The 19,783-nt window shown below is 45.5% G+C and overlaps 2 protein-coding genes across 2 annotated transcripts in view; both read right to left on the bottom strand.

Moving 5' to 3' along the window:
• Nucleotides 1–1,579, bottom strand: part of fam117bb (family with sequence similarity 117 member Bb) — a 112,165-nt gene extending 110,586 nt beyond the window's left edge. The window contains exon 1 of the mRNA XM_064964080.1: nt 417–1,579. Within this exon, the coding sequence (XP_064820152.1) occupies nt 417–1,368 (952 nt within the window). The 5' untranslated portion in view covers nt 1,369–1,579. The remainder of the gene's footprint in view (nt 1–416) is intronic.
• An 11,173-nt stretch (nt 1,580–12,752) lies between these two features.
• The window catches only part of LOC135538098 (bone morphogenetic protein receptor type-2-like), a gene marked incomplete at its 5' end in the record, with an annotated part of 36,770 nt that continues 29,739 nt past the window's right edge, over nt 12,753–19,783 (bottom strand). Inside the window, one exon of the mRNA XM_064964082.1 lies at nt 12,753–13,744. Coding sequence (XP_064820154.1) covers nt 13,494–13,744 — 251 coding nt within the window. The remainder of the gene's footprint in view (nt 13,745–19,783) is intronic.

The following is a 19,783-nucleotide window of genomic DNA, read 5'->3' as shown; positions in this document are numbered from 1 at the left end:
AGTAGCTATATACAGGGTCAGTAGTTATATAGAGGGACAGTAGTTATATAGAGAGACAGTAGTTATATAGAGAGACAGTAGTTATATAGAGGGACAGTGTCAATACAATGTTCAGGGATACTGGAGTGAAAGATATGTAAAGGGGACACACTTTTCACACCACTTTCATACAAAGTGATTTTCGTAGCAGGTTAGGAGAACATCTTCACAAACCCTTTTCCTAACCTTAACCTCAGTGTCCCAACCTGCTGCATGAGTTCTCCTTACCTGCTCTGAAAAAGTAACTTATTTATTGAAGTGGCATGAAAAGAGTGTTTGTCATATGTATCTGGGTACAGACAGAACAGCAGAACAACCTGGAGAATGTATGAAGTGCAGTTCACGACCAAAAAATACTTTAACGATGTAAACTTCACCTCCATTTGGCGAGCTGGGGCTGACTCTCTCAGGAGACAGTCGGTTCTGTTCCAGTCCGGGGGACCAGCGCTGTGGCGCTGCCTGGGGCATCGCTCTGCCCTGCTGACCGCCAAAAGATGACAAAGAGGATGAAGACGGAGAAAAAGGCGAGAAAGGCTGTTGCTGTAAAGGGGTCGCCAGGATCGGGCAGTCTGACGGCCAGTGTAGCTGCTGGGTGGGGGAGTAGCAGGGGGAGCCGTCTGCGGTGTTAACAGGGGGGGGACCCAGACTGAAACTACTAGATCCGTAGGTGTGAATATTGGCGTAAGGTGCAGGTGAGATCACTGGGGAAGTTACATGTTGTGGAGGTGGCGCTGCAACAGGAGCGAGGGGTGATTGTGTTTGAGCGGCTCGGGATGTGGCAGAGTTGGACCCCGATGCAGCGACAGAGTGACCAGACACGGTGGTGTTGGCGAGGGGGCTGACTCTGGCGGATGGGGAGGAGGGAGTCCCTGTCCCGGCCTGTCCCACCGCGCCCGAGGCATAGCCGATGGAAGGAGACAGCGGTGACAGAGAAGGCAGAGGGGTGGTGGCTGGCGAGGAGACCAGAACCACAGCTGTTGATGATGAGTTGACAACAGCACGAGTGGGGCTGCGACTCAATGACGTCGACGTGCGCGTTTCAGGTGCTTCGCTGGCGTTGCATCCACTAGTGTGGAATTTACCGTTCCCAGTGTTGGTGGGCGAGGGGCTACTGCATCCACTAGCGGTACCCTGCACAGACCTGGTCAACAGGGGGGGCTGTATCTGCGGTTTCAGTTGGAACGGAACCGTCGCTTTCATGGGCAGGAGGCGACTGAACACACTGCCCCCCGAAGCTCCCGAGACGCCAGTTGTAGCGCCGACTCCACCACCGGTTTCGCCGCTTGGCATACATGTCGGAGACCCGTTTCTTCTCACTCTTTGAGACATTATTTGTTCTCAATAGTAAAAAAACAAAAAAACAATAACGAAAAAAACTGCTATTACGATCTCGGCATATGAATCAGTGTAAATCCTAGCCTATATTTCAATATATGTCATTTGTCGAGAGAGCCTATCCAGTTAGGTTATTCCCTAACGCTTCTACATATTCCACCGGTCGCTCCTTATCGCCCCACATCCGTGACCGAAGCAGGCTGAAACGATTTCACAGCCACGCAGCTAACGTCTCCTGCTGACCACGTACTCCCTGCCTCTCATTGGCTAACACTATCCCTCTGAGAACTTCTCATTGGCTCGTCAATTAAAAGCCCGCCTTAGAATTGATCACACGCACAATACATGGTTTATTTAAGCAACTTTCCCCTATTGCGCTATAAAGTGGTAATAATGTATTGGTGACCAATCAATTACATTTCGAATGATAAACAAACTATATTTAACATGTTTCAATTATGTAATGGCAAGCCATGAATGCTCTAATGATAGTGAATCTAAACACAGTTGCATCCATTGCCTAACATTTTAATCAACAGTCCCATCAATTTCAGATTGAGATTATATTTCCACTGAAATCCCTGGATGTGTAGTGGCAAGAACTAACAAACGGTACAAGACTACTTTGGTAAAGAGTGTGTTTTGAACAAGCTACAAAAAAAAGTTGTTGTTGCAGTTCTCTATAGCTGAGAATCATATTATACCCCCCAAAATTGCCTTGATGAGGCCCTCATCATTCAAGATGAGGTCTACTAGTATAGGATGAGGTCTACTAGTATAGGATGAGGTCTACTAGTATAGGATGAGGTATACTAGTGTAGGATGAGGTCTACTAGTTTAGGAGGAGGTCTACTAGTGCAGGATGAGGTCTACTAGTATAGGAGGAGGTCTACTGGTATAGGAGGAGGTCTACTAGTGCAGGATGAGGTCTACTAGTATAGGAGGAGGTCTACTGGTATAGGAGGAGGTCTAGGTATAGGATGAGGTCTACTAGTATAGGAGGAGGTCTACTGGATAGGAGGAGGTCTACTAGTATAGGATGAGGTATACTGTAATAGGATGAGGTCTACTAGTATAGGAGGAGGTCTACTAGTATAGGATGAGGTATACTCGTGTAGGATGAGGTCTACTAGTATAGGATGAGGTCTACTAGTATAGGAGGAGGTCTACTAGTGCAGGATGAGGTCTACTAGTATAGGAGGAGGTCTACTGGTATAGGAGGAGGTCTATGTGCAGGATGAGGTCTACTAGTATAGGAGGAGGTCTACTGGTATAGGAGGAGGTCTACTAGTATATGATGACGTCTATGAGGTCTACTAATGCAGGATGAGATCTACTAGTGTAGGATGAGGTTTTCTAGTGCAAGATGAGTTCTACTAGTGTAGGATGAGGTCTACTTGTATAGGATGAGGTCTACTAGTATAGGATGAGGTCTACTAGTGCAGGATGAGGTGTACTAGTATAGGAGGAGGTCTACTAGTATAGGATGAGGTCTACTAGTATAGGATGAGGTCTACTAGTATAGGATGAGGTCTACTAGTGCAGGATGAGGTGTACTAGTATAGGATGAGGTCTACTAGTATAGGATGAGGTCTACTAGTATAGGATGAGGTCTACTAGTATAGGATGAGGTCTACTAGTATAGGATGAGGTCTACTAGTGTAGGAGGAGGTCTACTAGTGCAGGATGAGGTGTACTAGTATAGGATGAGGTCTACTAGTATAGGATGAGGTCTACTAGTATAGGATGAGGTATACTCGTGTAGGATGAGGTCTACTAATTTAGGAGGAGGTCTACTAGTGCAGGATGATGTCTACTAGTATAGGAGGAGGTATACTAGTGTAGGGTATGGTCTACTAGTATAGGATGAGGCCTACTGGTGTAGGATGAAGTTTTCTAGTGCAGGATGAGGTGTACTAGTGCAGGATGAGGTCTACTAGTATAGGAGGAGGTCTACTAGTGTAGGATGAGGTCTACTAGTGTAGGATGAGGTCTACTAGTGCAGGATGAGGTCTACTAGTGCAGGATGAGGTCTACTAGTGTAGGATGAGGTCTACTAGTGCAGGATGAGGTCTACTAGTGTAGGATGAGGTCTACTAGTGCAGGATGAGGTCTACTAGTGTAGCATGATGTCTACTAGTGTAGGATGAAATCAAATAAAACATTTTCAAATCAAATTTTATTGGGCACATATAAATGGTTGGCAAATGATTATTGCGAATGTAGCAAAATGCGTGTAAAGATGAGACCCACTCGTCCAGGGATCAACTCCAGCCCTGACCTTCAGTTACACAATCCAAACACAAGGCTTATTTAATTGTCAGCAACCCAAATGGCACCCTATTCCCTACAAAGTGCACTACTTTTAACCAGGGGCCAGAGTGCTCTAGTCAAAAGTAGTGCCCTATGTAGAGAATAGGGTGCCATTTGGGAAACATTTGAAGTTAAGAAGTCAATTGACATGGTAAAAATCTATTCTCAGTAATATAATCTTTAATCAATGGGGTAATGTAATGCAGGCTTTCTTTCATCGACAATTGCATTTTTAAACATTTCCAGAGCAGGCTAGAGTATGAGATATCATTTGTTCTTTTATTTCAAAGCGCTTACAAACTTCAATAGAAAACAGTTGGTTTTAGGGCCAAGCAGAGATACAGGACAGAGCTCTGAAGGAAACCATCTACTTCAACACGAATTGTGTCCCCCAGGTAGCACCCTACTTATTCCCCATGGAGTGCACTACTTTTGACCTGAACCCTATGGGCCCTGACCCTATGGGCCCTGAGCTCTATGGGCCCTAACCCTATGGGCCCTAACCCTATGGGCCCTGAGCTCTATGGGCCCTAACCCTATGGGCCCTGAGCTCTATGGGCCCTGACCCTATGGGCCCTGAGCTCTATGGGCCCTGACCCTATGGGCCCTGAGCTCTATGGGCCCTGAGCTCTATGGGCCCTGAACCCTATGGGCCCTGACCTCTATGGGCCCTAACCCTATGGGCCCTGACCCTATGGGCCCTGAGCTCTATGGGCCCTAACCCTATGGGCCCTGACCCTATGGGCCCTGAACCCTATGGGCCCTGACCTCTATGGGCCCTAACCCTATGGGCCCTGAGCTCTATGGGCCCTGAGCTCTATGGGCCCTAACCCTATGGGCCCTAACCCTATGGGCCCTAACCCTATGGGCCCTGAACCCTATGGGCCCTGACCCTATGGGCCCTAACCCTATGGGCCCTAACCCTATGGGCCCTGACCTCTATGGGCCCTAACCCTATGGGCCCTAACCCTATGGGCCCTGACCCTATGGGCCCTGACCCTATGGGCCCTAACCCTATGGGCCCTAACCCTATGGGCCCTGACCCTATGGTCCCTGACCTCTATGGGCCCTATCCCTACGGACCCTGACCTCTATGGGCCCTAACCCTAGGGGCCCTTACCCTATGGGCCCTGAACTCTATGGGCCCTAACCCTCAGGACTCTGAGCTCTATGGGCCCTGACCTTATGGGCCCTGACCCTATGGGCCCTAACCCTAAGGACTCTGAGCTCTATGGGCCCTAACCCTATGGGCCCTGAACTCTATGGGCCCTAACCCTCAGGACTCTGAGCTCTATGGGCCCTGACCTGTATGGTCCCTGACCCTATGGGCCCTGACCTCTATGGGCCCTGACCCTATGGGCCCTGACCTCTATGGGCCCTAACCCTATGGGCCCTTACCCTATGGGCCCTGAACTCTATGGGCCCTAACCCTCAGGACTCTGAGCTCTATGGGCCCTGACCTGTATGGGCCCTGACCCTATGGGCCCTGACCTCTATGGGCCCTGACCTCTATGGGCCCTAACCTCTATGGGCCCTAACCCTATGGGCCCTGACCCTCAGGACCCTGACCCTATGGGCCCTGACCTCTATGGGCCCTGACCTCTATGGGCCCTAACCTCTATGGGCCCTAACCCTATGGGCCCTGACCTCTATGGGCCCTGACCCTATGGGCCCTGACCTCTATGGGCCCTGACCTCTATGGGCCCTGACCTCTATGGGCCCTGACCTTTATGGGCCCTGACCTCTATGGGCCCTGGTCAAAAGTAGTGCGCTACACAGTATGACGAGTAGGATGCCATTTGACAAACAGCTCACTATAACCACAACAACACATCCGACATTCACCCTGGACCCACTGTTTAATCACTTTTCAAGTCATTTTCTTTTTTAAGGTGACAGACAACCCAGTTTTACAAAAGTAATTTCCAGACCAAACAAAATATATTGTAATGTATTTGGCAGTTGTTAAGATGTGAATGGATATCAGTGATGGATACAGCAGTGTCAGTCAGGACAATGTATTGTATAGTAACCTGTTTTTTGCATATTAAAACACAGCACTCAAAAGTTCACAAAGCCTTAGGATTCTGTCTGCAGCAGTCAGTAGTTCCGGACTTAAATATGACATTGTTATATCAGAATATCACTGAGTAGGGTAGAAATTGAAGGGTCCACAATAGAATACTTTATGTGGGACGTAGATTGGATGGAGTCAGTGATGAATAAGGTATATATCTAGTCCAAATTAGTCATACAGACCACATGACTTTCTCAGTGGTAAAATCCCTGTTTTAATATTCCTCTCATCTTTATTTCATATGGTTCATTTATAATCTTACCGTAATGACCTTAATAATGTTCTGCATGCTTTCTGAGTGGCATATATCTACAGTGTGATACAGTATAAATAAGTGTGCTATAAACAACACAGTACTGTAGCAATGTTCTTGGTCCCATAGCAACGGTTGTATGTACAGTGTCCTTCAGAAACGATTTCATCTTTTTAACTTCTCCCACATTGTGTTGTTACAGCCTGATTTTAAAACGGTTTACAGCCTGATTTTAAAACGGTTTACAGCCTGATTTTAAAACAGTTTACAGCCTGAATTTAAAATGGTTTACAGCCTGATTTTAAAATGGTTTACAGCCTGATTTTAAAATGGTTTACAGCCTGATTTTAAAATGGTTTACAGCCTGATTTTAAAATGGTTTACAGCCTGATTTTAAAACGGTTTACAGCCTGAATTACAATGTAATACACAATACACAATACCTGATCTACACGCAATACCCCATAATGTCAAAGCGGAATTTTGTTAGTATAATCTTTTTTAAATTAATAAAACATTTTAAGCTGAAATGTCTTGAGTCAATAAGTATTCAACCCCTTTATGGTAAGCCGAAATAAAAGTGTGCTTAACAAATCGCATAATAAGTTGCATGGACTCATTCCATGTTCAAATATATTGGTTAACATGATTTTTGAATGACTACCTCATCTCTGTACCCCAACACATACAGATAATTGTAAGGTCCCTCAATCGAGCAGTGAATTTCAAACACATATTCAACCACAAAGACCAAGGAGATTTTTCAATGCCTCGCAAAGAAGGGCACTGGTTGGTAGATGGGTGAAATGTGTAATATCTCTTTAAGCACAGTGAAGTTATAATTAGGCTTTGGATGGTGTATCAATACACCCACTCACTAAAGATACAGACGTCCTTCCTAACTCAGTTGCCAGAGAGGAAGGAAACCGCTCAGGGATTTTCACCATGAAGCCAATGGTGACCTTAAAACAGTTACAGAGTTTAAATGACTGTGATAGGAGAAAACAACTGAGGATGGATCAACATTGTAGTTACTCCATAATACTAACCTAAATGACAGAGTTAAAAGAATAAAGCCTGTACAGAATAAAAATACTCCAAAACATGCCTCCTGTTTGCAACAAGGCACTTAAGTAAAACTGAAAATATTTCGGCAAAGAAATAAACGTTTTGTCCTGAATACAAAGCGTTTTGTTTGGGGCAAATCCAACACAACACATCACTCAGTACCACTTCATATTTTCAAGCATGGCGGTTGCTGCATCATGTTATGGGTATGCTTGTCATTGGCAAGGACAATAAACGGTAGACAGCTATAAGCACAGCCAAAATCCTAGTGGAAAGTCTGGTTCAGTGTTCCAATAGACAATGAGAAGATGAATTCACCTTTCAGCAGGACAATAACCTAAGACACAAGGCCAAATATACACTGGAGTTACTTACCAAGAAGATATCGAATATTCCTGAGTGGTCTAGTTACAGTTTTGACTTAAATCGGCTTGAAGATCTATGGCAAGACTTGAATATGGTTATCTAATAATGATCAACAATCAACTTGACAGAGCTTGAAGAATTGTTTAAAGAATAATGGGCAAATATTGTACAATCCAGGTGTGCAAAGCTCAGAAAGAGTCACCGCTGTAATTGCCGTTTCTACAAAGTATTCTAGTCAGTATTTGCAAAAATGTTTTAAAAAAACACGTTTTCACTTTGTCATTATGGGGTGTGTCGATTGGTGAATATTTGATAAATATTATTAAATGAATATTTCATCCATTTTGAATTCAGACTGCAAAACAAAATGCGGAATAAGTCGAGGGGATTTTTTCTGAAGCCACTGTATGTTTCAGTATGTATAGTATATCTAGGTAACTGCACTATCTATATATACACACAATTACTTACACCAAAGAGGTGAGCCTATAACACATAAACACATTAGTGTCGCATTTCCAATGAGGATTTACCCCAGTGCTGGAAACACAACAACACCAGGCGTTGACGCTAACATAAAACACTTGCGGTCCACTGTGGGGTTAGTCCTCAGTGGAATAGAACCATGTGAGTTAGACAGCTATATACCAGACGAGGAGAAACAGGGGCTCACAAATGTCAACAGAAGAGAAACATTTTGATTGATTTTACATCAGAGTATTGTTGAAAATGTAAAAAATATATATTTAAAAAAAACGTGACAGATGAGAATACTTGGGTTTTGGCTTTAGTTTTCGTCTCCAACATCAATCTTCAAGAGAAGAGAACCCTGACACGTCAAGAGAAGAGAACCCTGACACATCAAGAGAAGAGAACCCTGACCCATCAAGAGAAGAGAACCCTGACCCATCAAGAGAAGAGAACCCTGACACATCAAGAGAAGAGAACCCTGACACATCAAGAGAAGAGAACCCTGACACGTCAAGAGAAGAGAACCCTGACACATCGAGAGAAGAGAACCCTGACACATCAAGAGAAGAGAACCCTGACACATCAAGAGAAGAGAACCCTGACACATCAAGAGAAGAGAACCCTGACAGGTCGAGAGAAGAGAACCCTGACACATCAAGAGAAGAGAACCCTGACACATCAAGAGAAGAGAACCCTGACAGGTCAAGAGAAGAGAACCCTGACACATCAAGAGAAGAGAACCCTGACAGGTCAAGAGAAGAGAACCCTGACACATCAAGAGAAGAGAACCCTGACATGTCAAGAGAAAAGAACCCTGACAGGTCAAGAGAAGAGAACCCTGACGCATCAAAACGTGGAGAATGTTTACCTTAACATTTGTATAGAACATTCAGAGAACTCTCTCCTCTCCAAACCAAAAACACATTTAACAATATGTAGATTGATAAACTTTCCAAAAAGTTAACAGTTTATTGTAGAAGAGAACCCTTACATCAAGTTATAACCCTGACCAGGTATGTGGGTGGGTTCCATGTAGGTTTACGTAGCTATAAATTAGTAGTAATTTACAGTTCTGTTCATAGCACAGCTGAAATGGAATGTGGGATAGAATGATGTTACCCAACCCACTAGTCAGCTAACATGTCCAATTGGTCTGTTAACCATCCCCCAGAGAGTCTGACACATCAGACTAGAACCTGACAGGTGAATAGAGTAGAGGACCTGACACATCAAGTTAACCTGACAGGTCAAGAGAAGAGAAGCTCCAGGAGTCTAGACTAGGTCATGGTGAATATCAAGAGTAGAGGGCCCTGACTGTCTGTTAACCCTCACATCCAGTAGTCTAGACTCAAGAGCATGAGTGAATAGAGTAGAGAACCCTGACACATCAAGAGAAGAACCCTGACCCAAGGAGTCTAGACTAGACTCAAGAGCATGGTGAATATAGAGTAGAGGGCTGACTGTCTGTTAAACCCTCCTCCAGTAGTCTAGACTCAGAGCATGGTGAATAGAGAAGAGAACTGACTGTCTGTTAACCCCCTCCAGGAGTCTAGACTAGAGCATGGTGAATATAGAGTAGAGAACCCTGACTCTCTGTTAATCCTCCTCCAGTAGTCTAGACTAGAGCATGGTGAATATAGAGTAGAGGACTGACTGTCTGTTAACCCTCCTCAAGAGAAGAGAACCCTGACTAGACTAGACTAGAGCATGGTGAATAGAGAGAGGACTGACCCATCAAGAGAAGAACCCTCCCATCAAGGAGTCTAGACATCAAGAGCATGGTGAATCATAGAGAAGAACCCTGACTGTTAACCCTGACATGTCAGTAGAACTAGACAGGCATGGTGAATATAAAGTGGAGAATGGACTAACATTTGTATAGAACATTAACCCTCCTCCAAACCAAAAACACATTTAACAATATGACTTGACTTTCCAAAAAGTTAACATTTATTGTAGGGTGAATATAGAGGTAGAGGGTTCTGACTGTCTATAAATTAGTTAACCAGTTCTGTTCCTCCAGGAGTCTAAATGGAATGTGGGACTAGAGCATGGTGAATATAGTCAGTAACATGTCTGTCTGTTAACCCTCCTCCAGGAGTCTAGACTAGACTAGAGCATGGTGAATATAGAGTAGAGGACTAACTGTCTGTTAACCCTCCTCCAGTAGACTAGACTAGAGCATGGTGAATATAGAGTAGAGGGCTGACTGTCTGTTAACCCTCCTCCAGTAGACTAGACTAGAGCATGGTGAATATAGAGTAGAGGACTAACTGTCTGTTAACCCTCCTCCAGGAGTCTAGACTAGACTAGAACATGGTGAATATAGAGTAGAGGACTGTCTGTTAACCCTCCTCCAGGAGTCTAGACTAGACTAGAGCATGGTGAATATAGAGTAGAGGGCTGACTCTCTGTTAACCCTCCTCCAGTAGTCTAGACTAGAGCATGGTGAATAGAGTAGAGGACTGACTGTTAACCCTCCTCCAGTAGTCTAGACTAGAACATGGTGAATATAGAGTAGAGGACTGTCTGTTAACCCTCCTCCAGGAGTCTAGACTAGAGCATGGTGAATAGAGTAGAGGACTGACTGTTAACCCTCCTCCAGGAGTCTAGACTAGAGCATGGTGAATATAGAGTAGAGGACTGACTGTTAACCCTCCTCCAGGAGTCTAGACTAGACTAGAGCATGGTGAATATAGAGTAGAGGGCTGACTGTCTGTTAACCCTCCTCCAGTAGTCTAGACTAGAGCATGGTGAATATAGAGTAGAGGACTGACTGTTAACCCTCCTCCAGGAGTCTAGACTAGACTAGAGCATGGTGAATATAGAGTAGAGGACTGACTGTCTGTTAACCCTCCTCCAGTAGTCTAGACTAGAGCATGGTGAATATAGAGTAGAGGACTGACTGTCTGTTAACCCTCCTCCAGTAGTCTAGACTAGAGCATGGTGAATAGAGTAGAGGACTGACTGTCTATGTACAGCATAGCTACGCACATTTACATAAGAAAAAAACCTAAACATCCCTTGTCAGTGACGAATGTTTAATACAATTACATTTGAACTTACTCTGCCGATTGTCCATAAGGTTGGTCCTTCAGCTGGTTGAAATTTAAGACAAAATATCCACAGTTCTCAAATCAATCCAATGTTAATAGTCACATATTTCTGTAGACGACAGGTGTAGACTAACAGTGAAAGGCTGACTGACAGGTCCTTTTCCAACAATGCAGTTTATTATTAAACAGACTTCAAAATGCACATCTCTGTGTGTGGCAAATCCCTTTCTGTTGCTCATGACCCAAAGGCACGTGGTACCGCCAGGCGACGCCTACTGTCCCAAGTCCGGTGTTTACATGGCGCTGTGCATGCGTCAAGGCGTCAAGCGTTTTCAAAGGTATTACAAGCTCTCTAAAAAGTCTGTTAAATACTACTACTGTGGATATTTCAACCAGCTGATGGACCAACCGGACAGACAACTGGCAACGGAAGCTCAAATGTCATTTTATTCAACATTCTGGCTTTTTTTTTTTTTGCAGTGCTTTGATTCAGACTGTATACCAATAATTGGTGTGGTTTATTAAGCTCGGCAGGGGACTGACTGGGTAGAGAGAACAGTGAAAGGTTTAGAATAATGACGAGTCTTCTCAAGAGGAGTTCAAAGGTCAGTCGGAGTAGACTGACGTTAAACTGTCGCTAATTTCTTTTTGTAACAGAACAAAATCCCATGTCCTTGTAGACAGCTGCAGATAACTAATGTCCTTGTAGAGAGCTGCAGACATCTCTAATGTCCTTGTAGAGAGCTGCAGATATATCTAATGTCCTTGTAGAGAGCTGCAGATATCTCTAATGTCCTTGTAGAGAGCTGCAGACATCTCTAATGTCCTTGTAGACAGCTGCAGACATCTCTAATGTCCTTGTAGAGAGCTGCAGATATCTCTAATGTCCTTGTAGAGAGCTGCAGATATCTCTAATGTCCTTGTAGAGAGCTGCAGACATCTCTAATGTCCTTGTAGAGAGCTGCAGATAACTAATGTCCTTGTAGAGAGCTGCAGATATCTCTAATGTCCTTGTAGAGAGCTGCAGATAACTAATGTCCTTGTAGAGAGCTGCAGTTATCTCTAATGTCCTTGTAGAGAGCTGCAGATAACTAATGTCCTTGTAGAGAGCTGCAGACATCTCTAATGTCCTTGTAGAGAGCTGCAGATACCTCACGTCCTTATCGACAGCTGTCTCATTCAGGGACATGTGACAGAGAGCAGGACAGCTACTACTAATGATAATAATAAGTGCACTGTTTACAATGTCATAATAACAACAGAAGTAACCGCTGCAAAGAATACAACACAATTACAAATGGTTTAAACTTCAACGCTAAAGCCTATCGGACATTTAAAAATGTGATGGAAAAACGTAGGATATACAGATTGATGTAAAAACAAATACTTAAACATGATTGAATGTACTAAAGCATAAATGGGGGCTCCCGAGTGGCGCAGCGGTTTAAGGCACTGCATCTCAGTGCACTACAGTCCCTGGTTCGAATCCAGCCTGTATCACATCCGGCCGTGATCGGGAGTCCCATAGAGCGGCGCACAATTGGACCGGCATCGTCCGGGTTTGGCCCGGCATTGGCGGTCAATGTAAATGAGAATTTGTTCTGAAACCGACTTGCCTAGTTAAATAATAAAAATATAACATTACTGAATGTACTATGCATAAACATAACTGGAAAAAAATGAGCATCTAACCCAGTCTTAAAGACCCACTGCCCCTGCTTGATCAGTCTTGTCATTTCTCTTCGTGTTTTTTAGACCAGTCATTACCATGGTCACTAGATGATTGACATCACTTTTTTTTTTTTTTTTTTGAAGTGCGAAAACAATAAAACAACATTTTTCAAAATTCAAAAAACAGCCATACGTACAATCATACAATGATTTATGTGGAACAGCATTTATAATGGAAGCAACTGAAGCCAATGTTGCTGCATAGCTATATTCTGTTTTAAAGTTCTTCAAAGTAAAGAAAAAGTTGAGAAGAAAAGAATATCATAATTTATAAGTGCTTCTTTCTTGACAATTGATTCTCTTGCAGTCACATCGTTTCTTCTCCTTCTGACGGAATTTGAACCAGGAAATCAGGAAACCGGAGCATGCTGTCATACAGGTAGGCAACGCCTCAAATGGCACCCTATTCACAACAGACGCACTACCCTATCGACCATATCGATAGTCGAAAGTAGTGCACTACATAGGGAATAGGGTGTTATTGCAGACGCAGCCGTAGCCTAAGGAGGCCACGCCCTCCTCAATGTGTTCCCGACAATCGAATGTAGCCAGCGTAATGAAAAAAAGTTGCCAGCTATGGAGGTGTGGGAGGTTAGAGCAACACATTCTGCCCTAAAAACAATTACATTTGGTGGCATCTGATACACCCCAAGTTGTTAAAGTCATTGAGGTAGCCGACCACACAAAGGGTAGTAGCCAGCTGGGTGTAGTTGGCAAACAGGCAGCTGGCATTTCTGCAACACACTGCCCACCTGTTATCACACCCTCCTCCAGGGGTCAGGGTTCACAGGCAGGTCATGCCAGGGTCACAGGGGTCAGAGGTCATGGTGGCTGTGGTAGTCCCCCCTCCTACCAGGTAGACGGCAGTGGAGGACTTGGAGCGACAGGTTCCGTTGTTGTTTACCTCTCCAACCTGCGTATCCATGGAGACCACCCAGGTGGAGGGGCGCCACCTCTTCAGGGAGTACGGTGTCTTGACACGGCGTTTGATCTTCTCACCTGACCCTCCCTGGCCGTCCAGCGACGAACCATCACCTGGGGAGACAGGAGACAACAACGAACAGGTATTAGAGCCTGAGAAACAAACACGGATCAAGATAGTTCAATTGTTTTACATGTTAGTCATTTAGCAGACCCTCTTGTCCAGAGAGACTCACAGTCAGGACATTCATCTCCAGATAGCTAGGTGGACCAGTCATAGTCAGTACATTCATCTCCAGATAGCTAGGTGGACCAGTCATAGTCAGTACATTCATCTCCAGATAGCTGGGACAACCACATAGGTGGACCAGTCATAGCCAGTACATTCATCTCCAGATAGCTAGGTGGACCAGTCATAGTCAGTACATTCATCTCCAGATAGCTAGGTGGGACAACCACATATCTATCATAGTCAGTACATTCATCTCCAGATAGCTTGGTGGACCAGTCATAGTCAGGACATTCATCTCCAGATAGCTAGGTGGACCAGTCATAGTCAGTACATTCATCTCCAGATAGCTAGGTGGACCAGTCATAGTCAGTACATTCATCTCCAGATAGCTAGGTGGACCAGTCATAGTCAGTACATTCATCTCCAGATAGCTAGGTGGACCAGTCATAGTCAGTACATTCATCTCCAGATAGCTAGGTGGGACAACCACATATCTATCATAGCCAGTACATTCATCTCCAGATAGCTTGGTGGACCAGTCATAGTCAGTACATTCATCTCCAGATAGCTTGGTGGACCAGATATCTATCATAGTCAGTACATTCATCTCCAGATAGCTAGGTGGACCAGTCATAGTCAGTACATTCATCTCCAGATAGCTAGGTGGACCAGTCATAGTCAGTACATTCATCTCCAGATAGCTAGGTGGACCAGTCATAGTCAGGACATTCATCTCCAGATAGCTAGGTGGACCAGTCATAGTCAGTAGGGAGGGACAGGTCCTCTGTTCTGTAGATAACCTGAAGGTAGGGAGGGACAGGTCCTCTGTTCTGTAGATAACCTGAAGGTAGGGAGGACAGGTCCTCTGTTCTGTAGATAACCTGAAGGTAGGGAGGGACAGGTCCTCTGTTCTGTAGATAACCTGAAGGTAGGGAGGGACAGGTCCTCTGTTCTGTGGGTAACCTGAAGGTAGGGAGGACCAGGTCCTCTGTTCTGTAGATAACCTGAAGGTAGGGAGGGGACAGGTCCTCTGTTCTGTAGATAACCTGAAGGTAGGGAGGACAGGTCCTCTGTTCTGTAGGTAACCTGAAGGTAGGGAGGACAGGTCCTCTGTTCTGTAGATAACCTGAAGGTAGGGAGGGACAGGTCCTCTGTTCTGTAGGTAACCTGAAGGTAGGGAGGGACAGGTCCTCTGTTCTGTAGATAACCTGAAGGTAGGGAGGGACAGGTCCTCTGTTCTGTAGATAACCTGAAGGTAGGGAGGGACAGGTCCTCTGTTCTGTGGGTAACCTGAAGGTAGGGAGGGACAGGTCCTCTGTTCTGTAGATAACCTGAAGGTAGGGAGGGACAGGTCCTCTGTTCTGTAGATAACCTGAAGGTAGGGAGGGACAGGTCCTCTGTTCTGTAGATAACCTGAAGGTAGGGAGGGACAGGTCCTCTGTTCTGTAGGTAACCTGAAGGTAGGGAGGGACAGGTCCTCTGTTCTGTAGATAACCTGAAGGTAGGTAGGGAGGGACAGGTCCTCTGTTCTGTAGATAACCTGAAGGTAGGGAGGGACAGTTCCTCTGTTCTGTAGATAACCTGAAGGTAGGGAGGGACAGGTCCTCTGTTCTGTATATAACCTGAAGGTAGGGAGGGACAGGTCCTCTGTTCTGTATATAACCTGAAGGTAGGGAGGGACAGGTCCTCTGTTCTGTAGATAACCTGAAGGTAGGGAGGGACAGGTCCTCTGTTCTGTAGATAACCTGAAGGTAGGGAGGGACAGGTCCTCTGTTCTGTAGATAACCTGAAGGTAGGGAGGGACAGGTCCTCTGTTCTGTAGATAACCTGAAGGTAGGGAAGGACAGGTCCTCTGTTCTGTAGATAACCTGAAGGTAGGGAGGACAGGTCCTCTGTTCTGTAGATAACCTGAAGGTAGGGAGGGACAGGTCCTCTGTTCTGTAGATAACCTGAAGGTAGGGAGGACAGTTGCTGTTCTGTAGATAACCTGAAGGTAGGGAGGACAGGTCCTCTGTTCTGTAGATAACCTGAAGGTAGGGAGGGACAGGTCCTCTGTTCTGTAGATAACCTGAAGGTAGGGAGGGACAGGTCCTCTGTTCTGTAGATAACCTGAAGGTAGGGAGGGACAGGTCCTCTGTTCTGTAGATAACCTGAAGGTAGGGAGGGACAGGTCCTCTGTTCTGTAGATAACCTGAAGGTAGGGAGGGACAGGTCCTCTGTTCTGTAGATAACCTGAAGGTAGGGAGGACAGGTCCTCTGTTCTGTAGATAACCTGAAGGTAGGGAGGACAGGTCCTCTGTTCTGTAGATAACCTGAAGGTAGGGAGGGACAGGTCCTCTGTTCTGTAGATAACCTGAAGGTAGGGAGGACAGGTCCTCTGTTCTGTAGATAACCTGAAGGTAGGGAGGGACAGGTCCTCTGTTCTGTAGGTAACCTGAAGGTAGGGAGGGACAGGTCCTCTGTTCTGTAGATAACCTGAAGGTAGGGAGGACAGTTGCTGTTCTGTAGATAACCTGAAGGTAGGGAGGACAGGTCCTCTGTTCTGTAGATAACCTGAAGGTAGGGAGGGACAGGTCCTCTGTTCTGTAGATAACCTGAAGGTAGGGAGGGACAGGTCCTCTGTTCTGTAGATAACCTGAAGGTAGGGAGGACAGGTCCTCTGTTCTGTAGATAACCTGAAGGTAGGGAGGGACAGTTGCTGTTCTGTAGATAACCTGAAGGTAGGGAGGACAGTTGCTGTTCTGTAGATAACCTGAAGGTAGGGAGGGACAGGTCCTCTGTTCTGTAGATAACCTGAAGGTAGGGAGGGACAGTTGCTGTTCTGTAGATAACCTGAAGGTAGGGAGGGACAGTTGCTGTTCTGTAGATAACCTGAAGGTAGGGAGGACAGTTGCTGTTCTGTAGATAACCTGAAGGTAGGGAGGGACAGGTCCTCTGTTCTGTAGATAACCTGAAGGTAGGGAGGACAGTTGCTGTTCTGTAGATAACCTGAAGGTAGGGAGGGACAGGTCCTCTGTTCTGTAGATAACCTGAAGGTAGGGAGGGACAGGTCCTCTGTTCTGTAGATAACCTGAAGGTAGGGAGGGACAGGTCCTCTGTTCTGTAGATAACCTGAAGGTAGGGAGGGACAGGTCCTCTGTTCTGTAGATAACCTGAAGGTAGGGAGGGACAGGTCCTCTGTTCTGTAGATAACCTGAAGGTAGGGAGGACAGGTCCTCTGTTCTGTAGATAACCTGAAGGTAGGGAGGACAGGTCCTCTGTTCTGTATATAACCTGAAGGTAGGGAGGGACAGGTCCTCTGTTCTGTAGATAACCTGAAGGTAGGGAGGGACAGGTCCTCTGTTCTGTAGATAACCTGAAGGTAGGGAGGGACAGGTCCTCTGTTCTGTAGATAACCTGAAGGTAGGGAGGGACAGGTCCTCTGTTCTGTAGATAACCTGAAGGTAGGGAGGGACAGTTGCTGTTCTGTAGATAACCTGAAGGTAGGGAGGGACAGGTCCTCTGTTCTGTAGATAACCTGAAGGTAGGGAGGGACAGGTCCTCTGTTCTGTAGATAACCTGAAGGTAGGGAGGACAGGTCCTCTGTTCTGTAGATAACCTGAAGGTAGGGAGGACAGTTGCTGTTCTGTAGATAACCTGAAGGTAGGGAGGACAGTTGCTGTTCTGTAGATAACCTGAAGGTAGGGAGGGACAGGTCCTCTGTTCTGTAGATAACCTGAAGGTAGGGAGGGACAGTTGCTGTTCTGTAGATAACCTGAAGGTAGCGAGGGACAGGTCCTCTGTTCTGTAGATAACCTGAAGGTAGCGAGGGACAGGTCCTCTGTTCTGTAGATAACCTGAAGGTAGGGAGGGACAGTTGCTGTTCTGTGGGTTCTGTAGATAACCTGAAGGTAGGGAGGGACAGGTCCTCTGTTCTGTAGATAACCTGAAGGTAGGGAGGACAGGTCCTCTGTTCTGTAGATAACCTGAAGGTAGGGAGGGACAGGTCCTCTGTTCTGTAGATAACCTGAAGGTAGGGAGGGACAGGTCCTCTGTTCTGTAGATAACCTGAAGGTAGGGAGGGACAGTTGCTGTTCTGTAGATAACCTGAAGGTAGGGAGGACAGGTCCTCTGTTCTGTAGATAACCTGAAGGTAGGGAGGACAGTTGCTGTTCTGTAGATAACCTGAAGGTAGGGAGGGACAGGTCCTCTGTTCTGTGGGTTCTGTAGCACCATGGTCTTGTAGTGGATATGAGGCTTCGACATTCCTCTCTGTTCCTTCTATTTCCATCAGAAACACAAGGTGCTCATACCTTTAGTTGGAGAATGCTACCCTCTGGTGGTTGAGGTGTAAAACTTCAGACAGTTGTTGTCAGACACACACACACACACACACATAACCACACACACACACACACACACACACACACACTGTTCACATACACCACACACACACCATACACGACACACACACACACACACACATAACCACACACACACACCAAACACATAACCACACACATAACCACACGAACACACCACACAAACAAACACCAAACACAAACACATAACCACATAACCACACAAACACAAAACCACACAAACACAAAACCACACACACACCAAACACATAACCCCACACACACCTCTCTGTTCCTTCTACACACACACACACACACACACACACACACACACACACACACACACACACACACAACCACACACACATACACACACACATACACGACACACACACACACACCAAACACATAACCACACAACACACATACACACACACACACAAACACATAACCACATAACCACACAAACACAAAACCACACAAACACAAAACCACACAAACACAAAACCACACAAACACAAAACCACACAAACACAAAACCACACAAAATGTTACGTTCCCCAGTTCCTGTGTTCTGGTTTGTGTATTTGTATGTGTGTGTGTTTCAGAAAAATGGCTTCCTGGATTCCCCCAAGCAGCTGATTGGTCGGCCCCAATGATGATTGGAGCTGACCAGATCTCTTGTCAGAAACAGCTGCCTTCAATCACAGACTCTTTCTGAAGCAATATAAGCCAGTGTTGTTACTCAGAAAGGAGATGTTTGCTGAGAGAAGAGAGATGAGGCTGAGAACCAGTGTTGGTTGTTGTTACGAGAGATTTATAAACCAGATAAATACTTATTTTCCACCATAATTTGCAAATAAATTCATTAAAAATCCTACAATGTGATTTTCTGGATTTTTTTTCTCATTTTGTCTGTCATAGTTGAAGTGTACCTATGATGAAAATTACAGGCCTCTCTCATCTTTTTTAAGTGGGAGAACTTGCACAATTGGTAGCTGACTAAATACTTTTTTGCCCCACTGTATCCCAACCAGAAGCCATGGATTACAGATAACATCCGCACCGAGCTAAAGGCTAGAGCTGCCGCTTTCAAGCAGCGGGACTCTAACCCGGATGCTTATATGAAATCCCACTACACCCTTAGACAAACCATCAAACAAGCAAGGGTCAATACAGGATTAAGATTGAATCCTACTCCAACGGCTATGACACTCGTCGAATGTAGCAGGGTTGAAAACTATTACGGACTACAAAGGGAAACCAAGGGGCGAGCTGCCCAGTGACGCGAGCCTACCAGAAGAGCTACATGCCTTTAATGCTCGCTTCGAGGCAAGCAACACTGAAGCATGCATGAGAGCAACAGTTGTTCCGGACTACTGTGTTATACCGCTCTCGGTAGCCGATGTGAGCAAGACCTTTAACCTGTTGATGCTCTGGGGGCGCAATCCCTTCATTTTTGGATGAAAAACGGCCAAACACGGCAGTAAACAAGATATTTTGTCACAAAAAGATGCAAGACAATGCATATAATTGCTACCGTTCGAAAGAAAACACTCTGACGTGTCCAGAAATACAAAG

This window comes from Oncorhynchus masou, unplaced genomic scaffold (assembly GCF_036934945.1).
Source record: "Oncorhynchus masou masou isolate Uvic2021 unplaced genomic scaffold, UVic_Omas_1.1 unplaced_scaffold_907, whole genome shotgun sequence".
Lineage (NCBI taxonomy): Eukaryota > Metazoa > Chordata > Actinopteri > Salmoniformes > Salmonidae > Oncorhynchus > Oncorhynchus masou.
Note: the sequence above shows the minus strand (reverse complement) of the source record. Positions and strands in the feature narration are given on the sequence as shown.